The sequence below is a fragment of the Perna viridis genome, chromosome 1 (assembly GCF_037379345.1).
Source record: "Perna viridis isolate PV_CMFRI_1.1 ecotype Kerala chromosome 1, ASM3737934v1, whole genome shotgun sequence".
In the NCBI taxonomy this organism is placed as follows: domain Eukaryota; kingdom Metazoa; phylum Mollusca; class Bivalvia; order Mytilida; family Mytilidae; genus Perna; species Perna viridis.
In genome coordinates, this window is record NC_142445.1 from 62,491,010 (window position 1) to 62,513,271 (window position 22,262).

The 22,262-nt window shown below is 31.2% G+C and overlaps 1 protein-coding gene across 3 annotated transcripts; it reads right to left on the reverse strand.

Annotated features, from left to right (window-relative positions):
- Positions 1-375: 375 nt before the first annotated feature.
- Positions 376-19,108, reverse strand: LOC148629760 (methyl-CpG-binding domain protein 4-like). 3 transcript variants are annotated; one of them, XM_088556839.1, is made up of 8 exons: positions 19,034-19,108; positions 12,487-12,915; positions 12,031-12,156; positions 8,763-9,748; positions 7,717-7,914; positions 6,708-6,857; positions 4,598-4,701; positions 376-3,585 (listed from the first exon to the last, which is right to left on the reverse strand). In XM_088556839.1, exons 1-8 carry the CDS (start codon positions 19,093-19,095, stop codon positions 3,508-3,510), a joined length of 2,133 nt encoding a protein of 710 aa, XP_088412965.1. In that variant the 5' UTR covers positions 19,096-19,108; the 3' UTR covers positions 376-3,507. The 3 variants fall into 3 exon arrangements, with proteins under 3 accessions (XP_088412965.1, XP_088412942.1, XP_088412954.1); XM_088556816.1 differs by having other exon boundaries at positions 8,514-9,748; XM_088556828.1 differs by lacking the exon at positions 19,034-19,108 and adding an exon at positions 18,777-18,973 and having other exon boundaries at positions 8,514-9,748.
- Positions 19,109-22,262: the final 3,154 nt, after the last annotated feature.

A 22,262-nucleotide genomic window follows, 5' to 3' on the forward strand; every position in this document is an offset into this window, starting at 1 on the left:
ATATAACGATTAGGCTATGTTGATTTAAATATGTTTCTATTTAAAGCTGATTAAAGAGGCTTATGCCTTTTATCTATTCGATCTTTAAATAACTGAACTGAAAATAAAAGGGAAACATATTTAATGGCTTACGCAATACTGCAAACATAGGGCTAGAAATTTTTCCCTATATAGACTGGCCTAGTCCTGAGGTTTCTTTTAACATCACTGACTATTCATACTATCTTACAGAGAAAGTGTAAAGATGCAATTGCATTTTACCTCTAATAACTCCATCTCTTACAGTTGTAAAATAGCTAATCACTATCTATTTCTGGAACAATAGGCTGTTCAATGGTTATAAAAATGACAGTTATAAAAAAAAGAGAAAGAGACTACTGCTGTCATGTTTATTGGATTATAATTCTGTGGGGTATGTACACAAATGATAAAATAATAAAATATCATAATGGGTATGGATACTTCATGTTCAAAATGATATTAACTTTACTTATTTACAAAGAATGATAAAATTCTACATGAAACAATGAAAATCAACCAGAACAATGCTAAAATTGTAAAATTCAATAAATGTAAGGTAAACAAAAATTCACTAAGTCATAAAACTAATCTCTTTAGAATAACAATCATTAAGGCTTCTGTATGAGTTATTACACAACTAAAAATTTAATACCACATACATGTATATTGATTTCATTGATTTTGGCTGCAATGAAAATTAGCCTTTCTATATTTACCATGACTTTGTAAATTACACTACTCTATTTGTTTTTCAGACCAATCACACCAGAAAATTACACTATATTTGTTTTTCACACCAGAAAATTCATATCCACAAAAACTTTATTTTAAAAATCAAAATAAAATATTTCTCAGGGCGTAGCTTGATAAAACCACAGAACAGTTAAGGCAAGTATGAATTTGCAATAGGACATTTCCCCAACGTGATGTTTTCAATCCAATCATTTTTTAAAATATAAATGTTTCAACACTTATCTAAATTGGAGTGGCCTATGTACATACAAAAGCTATTAACTGGACAGTACCATAAATGTACCAATACAAATATTTTTTTACATTTAATTCATGACTACAGCACTGTATTATTGTTGTGTAATATGCACATACACCAGCAATTTGGACTATCGGACTGTAGTGTCACTTGTTGGTTTCACTAAATTTTAACACACAACTTAAGCTCAACTCTATCATGTACCAGTACTACATAAAAACAATCACTTCATAATGCACCATTTTTAAACATTATTTAACTACACAATGTTATATATAGAAAGTTAGGACAGCTGAATGAAGAAGGTTGATGAAATTGACAAATTGGTGGACAGAAGAATGGACAGGCAGACAGGTAGAACTTAAAACATTTGCCAAAAAAATCTTTCATAAATAGACACATCATTTTGTTCCCTATCTTTGGAGTGTCCCAAACAATAGACCAGGTCCTTTTATGACTGACCACCAAATGCATTATGAACAAAGAACATTCTCCTGCTATTGATAAATGAGGATCTTAGAAAAAAAAACATCATAAATGATCAGAACAGATGAGCTAAAGCGATGTGTATATCCATCTTCCTTATTTTGATAAATAAAATCAAACAACTTAACCCTCGACAAACAGTTAAAAGTGAGTATCAAGGATAAATAGTGTACCCCTCCTTCAAATGGAACATCCTACCATCAATCAAACATTCTACCAATATTAATCAAAACAATTACTGTTGTGAAGTTTTTGTTTTTAAAAGAAGGATAAACGGTGGGACAGAAGATACATGTACATTCTAAAATTAGTTAATATGACAACACACAACTAAACATTACTTAAGACACAACGTAGGAATAAAAACATCAGTCCTCAGTAAAAAGGATATTTTTCTACATTATCATACATATGCTACAAACTTATTTACATTTAATGATAAATTGCTGCTTTAAATTCTATTCACACAGAATAAATATATATTCATTAAATTAATGAAATATTTATAAAACAGTAATTGTTCCAACTATGACTAAAATTAATTGATAATATGGTCCTATTAACTCATGACCTATAGTGTTAATTCCAGTACAACACTGTGTACACATGGCACTTATAGTACAGGATACAATTCTTTTTCATAGTAACAAAGACTCAGCTTATTATGGACACCTAAGACAATGACTGGCCTGATTCAATATGGTAATGACTTTAAAACTAATGGCTCTTTCACAATACCAATTGCAAAATCCACATATGAGGGTAAATAACTGCATCAAGGAAATGCTTACATAAGAACTTTTATATCAGCTGTTACCTTATTTATATTGTGGTACATATTGAGAGATTAAAATATTCAACAATCATGTACCACACAATTTTTTTCCTTTTTTGAAATATTTAAGGATTCAACATTGGTTTTATGAGATGTTGATCAAGAAAACTATAAAAAGATAAGAAAACTACATGTCTAAAATAAAAATGTCTTATTTAAAAAGAAATAAAAATTAATTCAAACTGTGTTGAATGAATTCAAATATCCAAGGAAACAAAAGGTATATAAAATGTAATTTAATAACAGATTAAAATTTGACCATCTATGTTTTTCAACAACAAACTTCCAAAATTTCATAGACAGAATTGCAGGGCTGGAAATTCAAGGTAGTACTTTTAACAAAAACAGCGTAAGTTCTATCTGGATGATGTAATTTTTATCATGAAGGTCCAACACTATTCTTGTTCTTAATAGTTATAAAATAAACAGTTATAGAACTTTGAAAGGTGTACAACTCTTATTTCAAAATAAAATACTAAAATTCTTTTACCTGTGGCTATCTGTGATTTGGTGACATTCAAAAGATTCAGTATTTGAATTGTTTTAATATGACCATATATGTATGGAGTATTCTAACAAACAATTTAGATATTTGATGATATAACCTCAAGATTTAACTGAAAAAGGCTTAAATAATAAACTAAAAATAACAATTCCTTAACATTTTGTCCATTAAAAAACTTGATACATACAATGTTCCAATTATTCAGAACAAATATATTTTAGTAGTGAGTACAAGTCTTTATAAGAATCAGTCAAAATAGGAAAAATCTGAAATGCGCATATAAAAACCAATCAATTAGCCAATACACTGCCACTCATGGAGATCTCTGCATTACTGGAGATGTTTGAAAAATTTTCACAGAATGTGATATAAATGAAATATTTGACAGAGCTACATTGTACTAACCCCTGAAATGTTCATTTCAATGAAATTTTAATTTAATTTACAAAATATGGAAAATCTTCTCTTTGTTCATAAATTCTGATGGTAAAACAAGTAAAATTACACTATCAAAGTGGTAAGTTATCTACTACTAATCTAACACATAGAATGTCTTGCTGCCTCTGTACAACTGAAACCAAGTACTGCTCTATAGAAGGAATATGTTAGTAGGCAATCTGGATAGGTCATTTCTATCTATATCTGGCACCAATATACATATTTCTAATTTCACTTTATTCCAAGTGCTTTGTGATTTTTCCACAACCAGTTGTGATAGTCATTTAACTTGTGGTCTCTAGGCTGAACCTAAAAATATCAAAAATATTTTCAAATGTTTCTTTCTACCTCATAAAATTCTTTCAAATAGAATTTCCTACAAATAAGACCTTTTCTAGAATCTTCAAAAATGTTTTAGAAAAAAAAAACACTTTCAAAATTTATTCTCAAAACATTGTAACTTCTATTTCAAAATCAGTTAATTTATCTTAGAACCAATATTTGATAAGCTGAAAAGATAACAATACTAAGGTTCTAGTAAACTGTTTTGTACAATACATAAAACTTCCACAATATAAAATCACTCACATTACATGATCTTGCAATTCACTATTATTGCATCAGTAATTTAAAAGGAACAGTTTTAACCACCTATCCATTGTTCACATTCCAAATTTACATAAATGAATATTTTAAATTGCAAATTCACATAAATGAATATTTCAAATTGCAAATTCACGTAAATGAATATTTTAATTTGAACAAAATAATAAATAAATCCTTTGAAAAGGTTGCAGTAATTTTAACACTGGCTACCACAAAAATAAATCAGTTTCACAGTTTTTGGATTTGATGAAATAATTTTTTTTTTAATTCTGCTGCTTGTATTGAATGTAAATACAAAAAAAAAACAAAAATAAATGTATGTATGGTCAAAAGTTTAAATGGATTGTTTCAAATAAACTCAATCTGTTTACAATTAGATCTACTAATTGTTCCATTAAGTTATGGCACGTAGGATTAACATCCCTTCATTCTACTTTCCATTAAGTCATGGCACGTAGGATTAACATCCCTTCATTCTACTTTCCATTAAGTCATGGCACGTAGGATTAACATCCCTTCATTCTACTTTCCATTAAGATGACATGAAAAGGGAAAAGCCAGAGGAATCTGAAGAAGTCATCTGAACAGAAAGAAGAATGAAGTCATATTTGATCTTACATGCAGTGACTGAATTAGTAGGTCTAACTCTAGTTAAAATAAAATAAAAAAGAATCATTTAATATAAGTAGGTAATCCATGTTGCCAATGTATTTACCTGTTTCCATTCATTAACACAAAAGATCCTATAGGAATCATTGCCATACTTTCCTATCCCATGTAACTCTTCAGGATACTTCCAATCCTTACAAAGATATTCATCTAAAAAATACAGGTAATGTCAAAATTCCGGTTTATTGGACATTTTAAGGTTAATGTTATAAAATTGGCAAATATTTCATGAATTTCAGTATTAAAACTTTTAGCAAATATAAAAGAAATAAAAAAACTTCACAGAGTGCAGCATGATATGACAGCTGTGGTCAAACCCTGAACAGTTGGGAAAAGTGTGGACACAATATTTGTTTTTGACACACTTAAGCATAGGACTTACAATTCATTGTGGACACAACAACTAGTTTGGATACTATATAGCACAACACTTAGAATTTAATTATAATTTAAAAAAACCAGACCCAAAATATAATAGGTCATTTTGTTAAAGTATGGCTCCTTTGACCCAGTATAATTAAAAAAACTTTAAGGATATCTGAAATCTCATTCAGAACTTTTCAATAGGAATCCAATAAAAAAATGTCAATCAAACCAAAAATAAAGAAGTTGTCTGGGGCGTGGCCCATTTGACCCCTTGTAACTCAAAAACTGTAAGATGTATCTGAAATTTGTTTAAAAAAATGCAGGCAGGGATTTTCATAAGGTATCCAATAAAATAATTTTTAAATGGGACCAAAAATAAATATTGGTCAAGTTATTGTCTGGACATCAGGAAAATGCATGTTTCTGGACCCCCTTTTTGGCCTCTAATTTCTTAAAATCAAGCCTTTTCCCCAAAATTCGATCAAAGTCTGAAGTATAGAATATTGTGGAACAATATCATAGACATTTCTAAGCTTTCACTAAAGTTGTTTCGTTGAATTCTATAAAATGCTTGTTTTCAGCCCCTTTCTGGCCCCTAATTCTAAAACGGTATGGGCTATAACCCCAAAATCAGTACATTCATTCCTTTTGTGGTTTGTAATCTTGTTATAAAATTTCATAAAGATCAACCAACAAATATTCAAGTTATGGCACAAATACCATGTGTCTACTTACAACAATGACAACAACAATAGCGCCATACCAATATTTTGCACTGGTATAAAAGGATCATATTTCAGTAAATGTATATACATATTTGCTGTAAATTGGAAATATCTCAAGAGAGAGGTAAAATTTATGGCAAAACTAACCCCTAGTAAACATGAATTTATACAATTTTGCTTTAACAAAATATGCTGATAAAAGTCAATATTAAAAAAAAGACTAAATTTTTGAAAAATCTTGATAGTGTCAGCATGTGGTTTGTCATACATATTATAAAATAAGACTGGTTGATTCAAACAATAACTTTTTGACCAACTTCAAAGGAACTGAAACTCTTTAAAAGAAATTCTGCAAACACCTCAAAAAAAGGATGAAGCTTGAATTTGAACATTAATTATATATTTTGATGGAAATTTGAGTACTTTGTTAAGATTTCGGATTATAAATCTTTAACTATCCATAGAGACAGGAAGATAACACAACAAACCTAGAGAAAAATAGATTTTCTTTCAGCATACTCCACTGATATACACTTTGTTCGGAAAATGAGAGAAATTTTTTTCGGCTGTCAAAGTCAGAAAATACCAAATAATATTATAAGAATTATAGTAAATTGATTACATCTTCCAGATCTCAATAAACAGTGAAAGTTTTTGGTATCATTAACATATTGTTCTAACTCTCCAGGGTTGTATGTCTCAGACCATATAGGTATTTGAACTGTATAAACCACAAGTCCATACCTTTAGTATACTTAGTCAGGGTCTAGATGCTAAACTGATTTAAAAATATTTACATTAGATTAATATGGGTATGTTAACAAATATGTATATAGACCAATCTCTGTATACAGGCAAAACACCACTTTGGTCTAAAACATGTGTACCAGTATTTCATGCATGTAACTTGTACATTTTGTACATTGAATTGATTTCCTATTTTACACACTTTTCTTCTTTACAAGAATTACATTGTTTGCCACTTCAGGTGATGCTTATGTATATAGCCAATCTGTAAAGACATACAAGGAGTACAAGATAACCAATGATAAAATATTCCTATACCTGAGAATCTGATAATAATACTAGCCCTCTTCTCGTGTAGACCGAGGGGTCTAAGAAGCTTAGCCACTGCTGCAGGGTCGGCCCTCCTTGCCTCATCTGGGTTGGGCCATTTATTGAAGAACTTCCATAACAGTGGTATTGCTGCCTTACCTGAAAAAAAACATTTATACAGAAATAAAGAAAGGCTTTAATATTGGTGGGAGTAATTTTGACATTAACCTATCATAAAAAAAAGATATTAAATCTATAAACATCAACTTACATAGGTTGCTTAATAAATAATGATAGTTTTTGGTATTTGAAGTCACAATTGTAGATTGAAAAGACTAGTAGTAATATACCACAGTATTATATTGTCTCAACACAGGCCAAATCAAACAAGAAAATGTAACCTTATGTACCTAAACAAAACTAATATTTCAACTAGTGAGCTTCTAACCAAAACTACATGTATACCATCCTCCCAAGTCAGGGTTTTGAGTCCACCCTCGCTCCCTCAAACCCCTGACATCACTCATTCATATTTAGTGGGTATCATCCAGCCAATTCTGATTGGTTGCTTCTACGGGTGCGAAGCACCAATGAAAATCGATTTAACATAAAATGTCTGCGGAAAGGTAAAAAATATTACGAGGTAATGGATGATCTGATAAAGAAACTGGAAGTTATATGATGTCACAAATAATGCAATATGAGCAAAAATGATAACTGTAGATTCTGTTCAGAGTCTTTGCTGAAAAAAAATTGCCGTTATGTGTATCCATTTTGTAGGTCATATCGAAGAGTTTCTATTACGAGTGATTTGATTGGATTTTGGATCCGGGTTAATTTAAGTAAATATGAATGAGTGATGTCAGGGGTTTGAGGAAGAGAGGGTGGACTCAAAACCCTGACTTGGGAGGATGACCTTGTACATGTATTCATGTTTCTTGTATCTGATTTCTTGATAATTTGACATAATTATACATGGACATGTATATGTAAAAAATACCATCTAAAATTCACATACCTGTAGTTCTGTTTAAGAATATGGTTCCTATCAGAAGTTTCCATGGATCATGGTACAAACTTTCCTGTACAAGATTGTGTGGAGATTTTGGTGGAGTCCATTTCACATCTCGATGCAGCTCTGGTCTCGGCATAAATCTGCCATTGATGAAATATTTACTTAAAACTTCTGGGTCTTCTGTAGGCTTAAATTCTTGTTCTGAAATGAGGTGAAGATGCATTGTCTAAAATACATTATTCAACCTGATTCACTTCAACTAACTAGTGTGTTACATCAACATGACATATGTTAAAACATGTAGTAGTGGTTTTTGTGGAACTAATTTTGTTTTTCTGTAGACTGAGAAAATCATGAGCATTCATGTTTATAATATATTTTTATTGTTGACGTTTATATTAAAAGATCATTTGGTCTTTAATACTGTTTTTTTTTTTTTTTTATGATTTTTCTTACTAACTCATGTCTAGGGAACCACTTGAAATGAGCCTACACACACCAGCCTCTTTATCAAATACAAACATCATTCTTCTCAGCTGACAAAAAAATATGGAAATTTGCAATTGGAAGTGTCAATTTTACTATAAAAACAAGTTTGTAAGGGTAAACTCATGAACAAATAAAGCAAAATTCCATTTTTAAATGGAAAAGTCATGTCTGTAAATTCACCTGTAAAGGGGGAATAATTCTGATCTCTCATAATTAAATCTTACCTGCACCTGTATTTAATTCTGATCTCCAATCATTAAATCTTACCTGCACCTGTATTTTAATTCTGATCTCCAATCATTAAATCTTACCTGCACCTGTATCTTGTTCAACCACATGTTTGTCTTCTATTAATGCACTCATATTGCTAATGGCAGGAGATTTGACAGGTGATCTGATGTTTGAATGAGATGGTGACTTATTTACGATACTATCCACACTAGTGTCTTTTGTAGCACTTTTAGATGAACTGTCTAATGCTTTTGAAGGTGAAAGTTTATCTTTGTTTTCGGCACTAGAAGATTTAGATAAAATGACAGTTTTTCTTGTTGAAGACTCACCAATACTATTTATGTCAGAGCTCCTACGTTGTTTTGATGGTGAAGATTTTGATGGGTCTTTCGCTTCTACCTTTTCCTTTATCACAGTCATTTTTTGAGTTGTTGTTGCTGAAGAAAAAACACTGTCTTTTTCTTTCCGGGTCTCTTTAGATCTACTTTTCCGACTCCTTGGTGCAGGAGAAGTAATGAAATCATCACCAAATATATTGTCTCTTGATGTGGTTCTCCTTCTTACCCTTCCAGAGGGAGATAAGAGGACACGTTCTGTATCTGAAGATTCATTATTATCATTTGTGGCAGATTCTGATGATAATCCATTCAGCATATCAAAAACATTAGATGTATGTGACTTAGCCACACCATTTGTTACCTGTTCATCTAACGATGAAATACTTTTTTCATTGTCTGAAGCAGTACTTTCATAATCATTTTCACTATCTGATTTATCTCCTTCCTTAGCTTGTTCTTTAGTTTCCTTGGATTTAGATTTTGGAGATTTAATGGTCTTTTTGAATGCATTAGTTTTCTTCTTTTCTATTGGTTTTTTCCCTTTAGTTCCTTTCTTAAAATTTTTAGATTGTTTTGATCGGTCTGCACTTTTATCTCTTGACCCCGAAAATGCCATTTTTATTACAAGTTTTTGTGCTATTGTTTTGCCAACATGACTTCCCTTTTTGGGAGATTTTTCCTCTTCATTGTTATCATTGTCCACCTTTTTCTTTGTAACTGCCTTTTTCTCTTTTTCTTTCACTTTCTTTTTCTTTTCCTGTGATTTAGGAGTTTTACTTTTGGGAATTTTAGGTGATTTTGCTTTTTTTTCAAAATCAGATGCATGTGACTTTCTCTTTCGACTAACTCCACCTTGATTAGCACTATGGTGTTTACCACGAACTGTGAAATCAAAATCCTCAGAATTAAGTTTGATTTTCTGGTCCCTGAGATATCCCGCTAATTCTGTTTTTGATCTGAATTTCTTACCACTAGGACTGAAAAAAGTATACGTGAAAATGAAATAAAACATGGTAAGTAAATATGTAAAGAAATCTAACACCAGTGGGAGTGCAAGATAGGGAAAGACAAACAAGGGTAATATTCAGTTGTTCTGTAACGAGGCTCTGACAAGTAAAAGAACTACTTATCATCCAAGGGTGTCTGAGATTTCCCAATCTTGCATGAGATGGTACTCACTTAGACTTTGTTTTCCCATTAAATGTTTGAATTGAAATTATCTACATTTAACAGCTGATTATGACATATCAATGTGGCCAGTGATATGACACAACTAGGTGTAAAACACTGTCAAAGTAGTATTGTTTGTGGGGTACTAATTTTCATGGATTTCGAGGGTTAGGTAATCAATCCACGAGATTTGATTCCCAATAAAAAGGATTACCGGTATTTACTTTAAACTGTATGACAAGATCATCAAAACCACAAATTCAAGAATACACAAACTTGTGTTTTTCCCCTAAACCATGAAAATTGATACCCACCAATTTAAGTACTTTCACAGTATAGGTCACTTTAAAATGGTCACTGGATATTAATAAAACCTCAAGAAATAATAAATCACTAATTTAAAGAACTGTTCAACTCATATTTATTTTTAATTTACCAAAAACTAGGTCTAGTAAGTATTTAAAATGTAATGCACTTGTATCATTACAAGAAATAGTGACTATCTAAGTATCTTGTCACTTCTAAGTTGTTTTTGTGGAAAACATATGCTAGTGATTTAAAGTCATTATTTAAGTCCCATTTTCAAAGAGAATTGTGATCCAAATCACCAGTTGTGACTAGAAACACCTTCCAAAATTAGAAAATGATTAAAACTGAGATTTCTAAGACCTCTCTCCAATCTGCTGTATTGTAATGCAGAGGTCACCTCATGGACTTCATAGAAACTGAAATGGTCCTCATCATCCTCAAAGATTTTACTTCAAAATTATTTTTTAAATACTGTGTAAAAATCTTGCCCTCATGTATATAGATTATTTCCCAAAGTGACAAATGGTACATTCTTTCACCCTCATAACAGTAGAAAAATCACAGCATAATCAAATGTTCATTTCACTACACAAAGTCAAATCCTAAAAGTTGTGACAAATATGAATAATAGGATAATTAATTGGAAAGAGTGAATAACCAAAATATGATCAAGAGTGCCGAAGAATGCCTAGATTTAACGAGTGTGCAGAACTTGTTCCATGCATGAGTTAAATCTTAAGGCATTCTTAGCACCAGTGATATTTTGTTATTCATGATAACCAATTGATTATCCTATTTATTATATAGATTTTGTGCATTATTCGTTGTTATTTTCAACATGAATTTAAAATTTTGTGAACGGTGGATTGATATTCATGTTGTGACATTTTGGCGGGAGAAAGCATAAGAGTGAAATTACCGAATTTATTTCACAGTGTGAATTATCCAAAAAAATTACACTGGGAACATTCAGTAAATCACTGCTATCTATACAATAATTCAAATTCTAACTTGGAATATTGCTGAATTCTAATTGGGGTAAATTTTTTTTTACATATCAAAGGTTTCTAACACGATACGAATGTACTACAATGTAGTCAAAGAAATTTAAAAAAAATGGAATATCAACATTCATCTATTAGATTCAGCATATCAAAGAACTCTTTAGAATTCACTTTGTGTTGACATCAAGTTATATTTTAGACCCTCTTAATCTTGATGTGGACTAACCTGAAAAAAGAGTCAAAAATTCAAGACCTAAATATATGCCTAGATTCAGCAAACTGAAGAGCTAAAAGAATTCGATTTTTTTTTTAATCAAACAGTTAAATTTTGGAGCCCACTTAGGACAAACAATCTACATACAAGGTTTAATTCAGCATATGAAGAACCAAAGGACTTTGATACTAAACCAACCACTTTAAAAGTTGGTCAATTTAAGTTTTATAAAATGCTTTTTGCTGCCCCTACTTCATAAATGATTCAAGCAACAACACAGAAATCAATTCCAACCTTCTTTTTAAGGTATGGAACCTGGTGGTAGAAATTCCTAGAGATCCATTCAGTAAAATTAAAAAAAACAAGATGGCTACAGACATCAACAAGGCAATACCATATAACACCCTAAAATGTTAAAAGTCATATAAAATAGTGATAATACATGTATTTACCTCTTAAACTTTCTTTCCAAAAACTTTCATATAACTTCAGAATTCAGATGTACTACACCACAACTTTTAAGTTTACATAACATGAAAAAGGACATTACTGATGAACTAACCTGTATAAGTACACATCATATTTTCCAGCAGATTTGCCTGTTAGTCTTTGTACAACACTTCTTGACCATCCATCAGGGAGGCTTTTGTCATGTAACATTGGTGAAATGTCATAGGTATGATCTGATCTGTATAGAAACAATGAAGACAACAACCAATATGATAAGTGTTTTTGCCATAAAAAGTTGCTTTTTTCTTGTATATTTTTAAATAAAAGGATCTTATTTTCTTCCATATTGTACTACATTTGTATATTACATACAGATGTATAGCTGCAAGGTTTTTGTTTTTGACTAAAACAACAAAATATAGGGATAAAAATAAGTAATTTCTTAATTTAGGCAAAAGTTTTGCATTAACTTTATCTTTTCTGGAATATGACTTACTTTCTTCAATTTATCATATTCTTTCCGTTTGATCAGTGAAAGGATCAAGTAGAACTTGAAATGCTGACTTACCTAATTTCTTCAGGTGGTGCCTGAATCTCTACAACCTCACCAGGATCAGCATAAGCATGATCATTTACATGTGGTTCTGAGTTATCCGCAAGAGCATCATCACCCTCTTCTTCGGCCTCATGGACTTCCTCCTCCTCTTCTACTTCTCGCTCTTGGACAGAAAACCCAGAGGCTTCCTCACCAGGTATTGCTGTCCATCTTGTACTGAAATCTCTTGGCATTGCTTCTGCAGTTTGTATCTCATCATTAGATTTACTCTCTGGACTCTCTGGCTCATCAATTTGGTATTCCATGTCTTCATCAAAAGTGACTTGACCACTTGACATATTGGTGTCTTCTTCTGATATACTTTCATCCTGTTCATCTGATTCTTCTTCATCTTTATCCATCTCCTTTAATTTTGGATCATTAATCAAAGGTGAAAACCCACTATAAAGTAAAAGATACTGTATGCATTTATCTAATAAAGAGCCATTTGGCTTTTTTTTTAATCACTTTCTTTTTTGAACATAGTTACAGCTCTGACTACAGATCAATAGGTTCTATGTTTGAATCTTATAGCTAGTACTTTATTGTGACATGATTTACCAGAAAACTTTTTTACAATATCCCACATAATCAGTAACATGCGTACAGCATACGTGTATATATGAATGGTATTTTTGTATTTATTTATTTTCCATTATATTTTTTTTACCAATACCATTTAATTTACAATTTTTGTAGCGCTACACCAAGTTTTATTTTCCTTTTGCCATGAGTTCAAAACAAGCACCATGTATTCAAATTTGCATCATGCACTGCAAATCGTAATTCCCAACTACTCTTACCTATTTCTATTCCATCGGTAATTATAATGTGTTGATTGGTCAAGTCTGGGGGTTTATGTGTGAAGGAGTGAAAAACTTTGGTAAACAAATCTCATTAAATGCCTATAATATGTTCTACATAACATGTACACATGTATTTTACCATTGAAATTTATTGAGAGGTCATAAAGGCAGACCCTATTTTGACATAACTAAGACTTCCATATAGACATTCAAATGTAAAACAAATCAAATTCTTTGTGAGGGCTCAGCTGGGTATGCTTGCAGAGGTTGAACTACTGATGGGCAAATGTAGACACAACATTCCAGCTTCATACAGCTCAGGATCACAGGGGATTAAAAAAAAATAAAATTGAAAATTGGTCGAATAACTTAAATAGTTGCAATTAGACATATAAATAAACTATTACATGGACCGACAAACAGATGGATGGACAATGCGATTTCTATATATCCCAAATTTTACTTCTGGAGGGTATGATAAATACCAATCAAATGGCAGCTTATATAAATGAAAATAAGTAATTTACCAATGTTTCATGGCAATTGGTGGAAGATAATTCTGAGTAACACTCTTATAACTTGACATCACCACTTTCATAATAATGAAGTCCCATAACTCACTTTCTTAGTTACTGTGCAAATACGGTAAAACATCTTTTTTTAAATGAAGTAATGAAAAGCCTGAAAACATAATATGTTTGCAGGGCACAGCTTGATACAATCACAGGGGTCAAACCCTTAACATTTAGGGCATATATGGAAACAACTTTCAAGCTTAATACAGTTCAGAGTAAGGATTGTGAATAAATGTTTAACATGAAGTAAGATTCCGACTCATAATAAAACTGTTCAAAGAACTTTATAATTTCCATTTAAACATTTCTTTAATTTAAATAAATATCCATATTTCAATAAAAAGCTTCGCAGGGTGCAGCTTGATATGACACCATAGAGTGAACCCTGAGCAGTTGGGGCAAATATGGACACACCATTCAAACCTGTATAGCTTTGAATTTTGATTTGGATTAGAAATTTGACACTGGTTAAGATATTGACCAGAAGACCAGAATCGAAATGGCCACTTTTTGGCCTTCATTTGTCATTGGTTCTATTTAAAACCTTAAACCAATCCCAACTTTCCTTCGAAGATATGGTACCTTTGTGGCTCCTTATTCTTATTTGACTCTACTCACAACCTCAAATATTAATCCGTCTTCCTTTAGTGGTTTGGCACCTTGAAGTAAAATTTATACGAGATCCATTCACTCAGAGTCATGTTATTGTCAGGACATAAGGAAAATGGTTGTTTCAGGCCCCTTTTTGGCCCCTAATTCTAAAAAGGCTCAAGTCTCAACTCCAAAAATTGATCCAAGCCTTCTTTTGGTGGTATGGCATCTTATTATACAATTTCAAAGCGATCAATTCACTAAAAGTCAAGTAATTGTCAGGACATAAGAAAAATGTATGATTCTGGCCCCTTTTTGACCTCTAATTTCTAAAATTTTCAAGTTTAACCTCCAAAATCAATACCTGTCTGACCATTCTAGTATAGAATATTGCGAAATAACATCAAGACATTCCTATACTTTTACTTGAGTTATATAAATAAATTTTATGAAATGGTTGTTTTGGCCCCTAATTCTAAAACAGTTGAGACCATAACCCCCAATATTAATACCAACCTCCCTTTTGTGGTTTGAAACCTTGTTATAAAATTTTATAAAGATCAACCAACTAATATTCAAGTTATGGCACAAAAAGACAATGACAACGTCCCCAACGACACAGACTACAATGACAACAGCACTATACATGTACATGTACAATAATATCACTGCAATTTTCTTGTGGTCCTATAAAAAGCAAATAATAAATGTTCGTCCCCATTGACTTAAAATAAATCGGTCTTAATAAAATTTGCTGTGTAACTCAGCTGGAAATCATTAAATTTCTTTGTACAATATACATTTTAGTATAGCACATTTGTTTTAGGAAACTCTTTAAAGCTATTAGCACTCTTGCTTTTTTACAAAAAGAATATAAGAAAATGCTTACCTCAAATGATAGAGATACATGTTCAGAATCAAGAAACAGTTATGTGAGACTGACTACATGATGTATATTGAGTAAGACTTAAAAATAGATAACTAGTTAGTGTGTTGAGTAATTCCAACCAAATCATTGACAAGTGATCAACTTCATGATGATTTTCAGGTACTGTTATACCTCCCATTCAGAAATCACTTTGCGGCCCAAAGAATATTCCCAAATTCTATTTTTAGTATACGCCTATATTTGTACCCCACTGGGTCAAAAAGCCCAGATATTTTAAACTAAATTGTTCGAGTGTCTAAGTCATCCTAGGACATCACATATGGAGTAACTAAATATATGTATATATAGGTATCAACATGTAGTAAAATACCTCAGCTTTCCAATGGCACCATGAAAAATTACAGTAACACTTACAAGTTTTGAGTAAACTGCAAAATATGTATCCCTACCCAACGTAAAAATCTCTTAAATTGACACATTTTTTAATGTCAAAACCCCTAGAGTATTTATGTAACAGTTAAAAATAGGTTATTGTGTATTTTCTGTTTTGTACTATCACAATTGATACCTCTGGGACAATTTAAATAACATGTGATTTCCATAGTCAGAATTTATCTAAAATAGCTATAAATACTATTTTTTGAAATTTTTCATAAAAATCAGATAAATTTGAATCTAAAAGTTATTGTACAAAAGAAATTTCTAAAATATGAAATCATTTGATAGTTAATTCAATTTCCTACATCATAAAACCTAGTATAACTATTTTTTATTAAAAAATTTCCCAAAAAATTTAAAATATTACTCTTAACCCCTGAAAACAGGTCTTAGTATCAAACAAAATGCTCATTCACAGCATATTGACACTGTTTAACTCATATTTTTGGTATTTACAATTAAGATAATGTAACCAACATAATTGCCCAATCCATGTGCTATTAATTTCATAATGAAATATACACTTAGATTCAAGTTATTGCTTGGATATGAAATGCCTACAGACGATGCCAACAGCATGATACCATTAAGTTGGTTCTCCATAACCAATTTCATTTCTGCATGGAAGTACATAGCCAGCACTCCACAGTTTAGTTTAGTTTCACACTTTTGGCTAGGGATAAAAAATGACATTAATATAAACTGGTGATTGCTATAGTGATTAAAAATGAAGAATATATTGTTGATAAAACATTTTCTGAATAAGGGAACTTGTATAAGTATTTTGCAATGTTTCATATATTTTCAATGTTGAAGGGGATTTGAAGTTTTTTTTTTCAATGACAATTTGACTTCGTTGTGAAAGTGAAAGTAAGTCAATTTTGTACCATGCTAAATTTGATAAGTGGATTACAAAGTGAAATAGCTAAAAATCTAACAGGCGATGCCCACACGAGGAAGGGGTTTTCCAAAGAAAAAGTTTTGACAGGTTCAGGGCATGAAATAAAAATTTACGATATTTCGCAGGAAATTTGGTATTTTTAAACCTGATTTTATCAACTTTTTCACAAATTTTTGCATGGTTTCTATGGTAACCCTATTTGTTGTGGGTAAATTTTTTCCAGAAATTTTTGCTGCATTCTGAAGGCCTTGGCTTGAGCTATTTCGAGATATATAGATTTATAGATGCTTGACATTTTTTTTAAGTGATAAATGTTACAAAGCATAAGATTACAGGACCAAAATTAGGCAGTTCTACGAATCTGTGGAGTGCTGGCTTAAACATGTATTAATTATATGAACACAAGTTTTACCTTGACTATATATACCAGGTGTGGACCCAGGATTCAAGGTAAGGTGATGTAAATAGATTGAAAGGGGTGTGGATAGTGGCCAAAACACAAAAAATATCTCAAGCACCGAATCCAAAAAGGAGTTAGTTCAATATGTAGTCCTGACAGCATAGATACATGTATGTCCGAGTTGTAATTTGAATTGGGAAATTTATGCAAATCAGATTTTCATTTTCTTCTGCAGGAGCAAGCAAATCATGAATGAGAAAAGTCTGAAGTTAGTCAATATAAATATACATGTAATTATACAGTGTTACATGTATATGTACATTGTAAGCTATCTTAGGAAGATAGCTTTTATTTTGCTTGATCATCTGCCTGTGTTATTGAGGCACAAACTTTATACAGTGGATTCCGCTTAATTGCATAGCCTATTTGCCAGTAAAAATTGTGCAAATAACCGGGCTATTCTTATAACCGAAATTACGATTTTACCGGAAGTGTGAGTTCAGGTAAGATGATGATACTGTGGATCAACCAGGGATATCACTGTTCAACATTTCTGATCTGGTATTTAATTGTTATAGACCTTCTCATTGTATTGTTCTTTTATCAATAAATAATAATATATATTGTGTTTGTCTTGTTTATTGACCTTCTTTACGTTGTGTGTATTTATAAGTAAAACCACGTGTTTCTCATCTATAAATAGTCAAGTAATTTCCTGACCTATCTACGAAAGTAAATCCCATATTTCATATTACAGCCAGGATTCAGTGTAATATTCATCAATGTTTGCAGTTTGTGGGCTTTTGAAATGGTCTGTGTGTTTTTATTCCTCTGTTCATTGTACACTGATAGTTGTGTATTATACGCGTCATTGACCTCGATATATTCCTATGAAGTGTGGATAGTATGGGGCACCTTAGGGAAGTTGAATTTCATTAGACATTGTACTGAATGAATGACTTTTAATTTTCGTATGATATTTATGCCTAGTAACCCAAGCTCACTCAAAACTGTTCAGCTCATTAAAGAAAATTAAATTTACATTGATAATCATTTGTAGTCGGAAGAATTTAAATAAGGACAAAAAAATACCCCAAGCCGAACCTCAAGCCGCATCATAGGTGATGTTCGGCATGTCGTCAGAAGTCATTGTTCACCTAGGTGCTTGTTTATTTTAATGTAATTAGAAATCATTTATATTGTCTTTTATGTCCATGATTTTTTTAATCCATTATTAACACCTCCTGATTGATGATAATCTAGTTTTTACAACAATAAATATGATTGACATATTTATGACCCGAAGGCTTAAAGTAGAATTTGGGAAAACCTGTCTTTACCTGGACGAGGCAAAATTCTCTATGCAATAAACCGAAATGCAACTCCAAGGCCTATGCAAATAAGCGATTTTTTTCCCTAATAGAATAATAGGAAATGGTTTTGTGCAGGAGAAAATTATGCTAATAACCGAAATATGCAAAAAAGGGATATGCGATTAAGTAGAGTCGACTGTATTGAAAAAAATAGCTCATCAAAATGTCATTATTTTAAGGACTAAACTGAGGTAAACATCATCTGTGAGTGTGACACTGATAGGCTGAGTGATCTTCAAGTTTTATTTTTAATACCAATTTGCATTTTTCCCTTCCAAATGAAAACTTACATTAGGGTGATAGGTTTACATGACTAAGCTTTTTATTGATATCCTTGTGTAAATTGTTGTATTCATCTACTTGTATTGTAATCTTGACCTATGCATCTTTCAGAAGAGTATTGGTTTTTGGTTGGATTTTCATAACCCTGTTCTTACCATTCAGCATGTTTTTTAATTGAAAGATACTACTTTTTGTTTTTGTAATGATAATGTGTTTCTATATAATAAAGTAAAAAAATAAATGCTTTCAGTGCATTTTAACTAACGCAGGTCGCATTGCAATAAACAACTGTTCATGTGGTTCGTCGCTCTCCATGTTTGTTTTCATACATTGAGTAAATATATTTAACGAACCAATTTACAAAACGAACATAAAAACCAATACAATTCGAAAATTTGATTTACCAGGGGTATCTTTAAACTATAAAACGCCGCACAATGTACGCAGTTTTAAACGAAATAAAATGTATCAATAATGAAAAATAATATAATCATATAGTAAAGTTTAAGTAAGAAAACAAAAATAAATAGATAGTTACAATATGAACCAATAAGATAAAACAAAATGTATATATATACATAAAAATAAAAATACAAGCCGCGACGAAATCTACTAAACATGTTTCCGGTGTTAAAAGTGGTACTCTATTAAATTATACTAAATAAGAAATTGTACTTGGAAAATTTGGCAGACAATTTATAAATCAAAATCTTAGCATTTACCTAGTAAATTATATTTTATGTTGAAATGTAGAACGGGAATTAGGAAGGGAATGTCTATCATGGTGTTTTTTTTTAAGTAATGAATTTTCGGTACAAAGCTCTTAAAAGCTAATGCTTGTATACAAATAACACTTTTTTTTATCTTATTATCTTGTCTTAAATTTTTTTGGAGAAAACGTTTCGAAATTCTGAATGCGATAAGCACAGAAAGATGTCTTTTATCTGTGAAAGATTGATCAAGGGAAACAAGGTTATAGCGGTAATCAAAAGAATGTAATCCAGGGACAAAGATCAGACATGGAAAACAGACACAACAAAGATCATAAAGTAACTAAAATCATACATACAAAGTAACAAAAGCGAATGAGCAACTCGGACTCCACTAAATATCGAAAAAAATTGATAAATCCTAATTGGATTCAGATTTTCCGGTGTTGTCAATTTAAGTTTAACTTAATTCACTTTTAAACGTTTTAAGCAGTAAATTATAAACGCTGATATAATTTTATAAATTTATAGTAGTAATAAGAACACATTTGACCACAGAGAAAGCCTCTATATCCTCTTTATCCAAAATGATTTGCTTCAGGGTGGCCATTTTAATCGGCTTTTGAAAGAATAATCAATTGACTGTCTTGGTTTCGACAACATTAGCTGGTAGGTTTTTCCAACTATCCACTATTCTTTGTGAGAAGCTATATTTCCTAATATTTAGTCGGCAATTATTTGCGTGACCTCTGATATTAGTCCACCATGTCTGCTCTCAATCGTATATATTGTAATGATGAAAGTCTCAGACATTTTAGGTGTTCTGTATAACTCAACTGACTAATATTTTGGACCAACTTTGTAGCACGTCTGTGTTCATTTTCTATCTGTATGCCTTTTTGTATATTACTGACCATGTTACTTCATATTCCAGGTGTGGGCGTTCTATGCTCTTAAATAGGGTCAAGAACATGTCTTTGTCTATAAAACTAAAACTCCCTTTTATCATACCTAATCATAGGTTTGCCTTCTTTGCTTGTAGGTTGATAAGGTGCTAGAATTTAAGCTTGTTGTCTGTAACTTCTCAAATCTATGGCAAACTAAAGTGGACAAAAATCAATATTTTGTAATATTACAAAATAATTTTTTAATATTACAAAATATTTTTTAATATTAGAAATTCATTTTCTAATATTACAAACTCCTGATGTAGTAATATTACAAAACATCACGCATTTAGTAATATTACAAATTGATTTTGTGATATTAAAAAATCGCTTTGCAATATTGCAAAATCAGTCACATTATTTTATATTACAAAATGATTTTCTTGTATTAAAAAATCGTAATTGAATACAACAAATCAATTTTTCAAATATTAGAAAATCAATTTTTAATATTAAAAAAAAAAACATTTGTCACTGTTGTCTAGGAAATTAATTTGTGATATTAAAAAATCACTTTGCAATATTGCAAAATCATTTTCTAATATTAAAAAATCGTAATTGAATACAACAAATCCATTTACTAATATCAATTTCTAATATTAAAAGTGATTTTTCAATATCAGAAATTCAATTGCAATGAATTTTTTGATATTAAAAAAACGGTTTTGTAATATTAGAAATCAAATTGTAATATTAAAAAATGAATTTGTAACATTAAAAAAAAATCATTTTTTAATATTAGAAAACACTCGTTTTTTGTCCACTTTGGCTTGCCATACTAAATCCTTTTCTTCATTTACCTGCGTAATAGGAGTATTGTCCATGTGATATTGGAAATTTATATCTGTTCAAATTAAATTGAACATGTTTACACTCTGATTGGTTAAATTTTAGGAGTCATTTGATTGACCATTTTACTAGGTTATTCACATCATTTTGGAGGCTGACATGATCTTTTGTTGTTAACAGGTCTGCATATACTTTTGTGCCATCCGCAAAGACTTTTAATAGTTTTGCTGTGTTTTGTGCGACATGTGGTACATCATTGATGTATGTGGTAAATAGTATCGGTCCAAGAACACTTCCCCGTGGATTCCATTTGTCACTGTTGTCTATTCTGAACCTATGCCTTTTAAGATTACTTTATGTTGCATTTTGACTAGAAAATCGGGTTATTTTCTTATGACGGTTGCCACATTTACCACAACTCGTCAATTTGTTTAAAAACCTTGGATGTGGAACGGTATCAAAGGCTTTTTGAAAATCAATATAATTGTATCTATAGAGTATCTGTTGTCTAGCTGTTCTGTCCAGTCGTTTAGAATTTAAATAAGTTGTGATCTATCTTTTATTAAACCATATTGATTACATATGGTGAACAGGTTGCTTTTCTCCATGTGGTCAAGCAAACAATCTTTTTATATTTTTTCCAAGGTTTTACATATCATGTATGATGGTAGTTAAGCTTATCGGGCGATAGTATTATATGGATTTTTTTACAGTGTTGTTAATTTGCCTGCTTCCAGCTTCCAAGTAATTTCCGATTCAAATGTTTATTTGTGCCGATTAACTCAATATATTGGTCTTTCGCGTCAGGCAAAAAAGTTTTTGCCTGCACTTAGAGGACACTTACCCTACCGGTGCACCTGGTCCATGCTCCCAGTTTTTAGTGGCGTCCGAGTTGCTCATTTACTTTTGTTACTTTGTATGTATGATTTTAGTTACTTTATGTTCTTTGTTGTGTATGTCTGTTTTCCATGTCTGGTCTTTGTCCCTGGATTACATTCTTTTGATTACCGCTATAACCTTGGTTCCCTTGATTACTCTGCCATTTTTT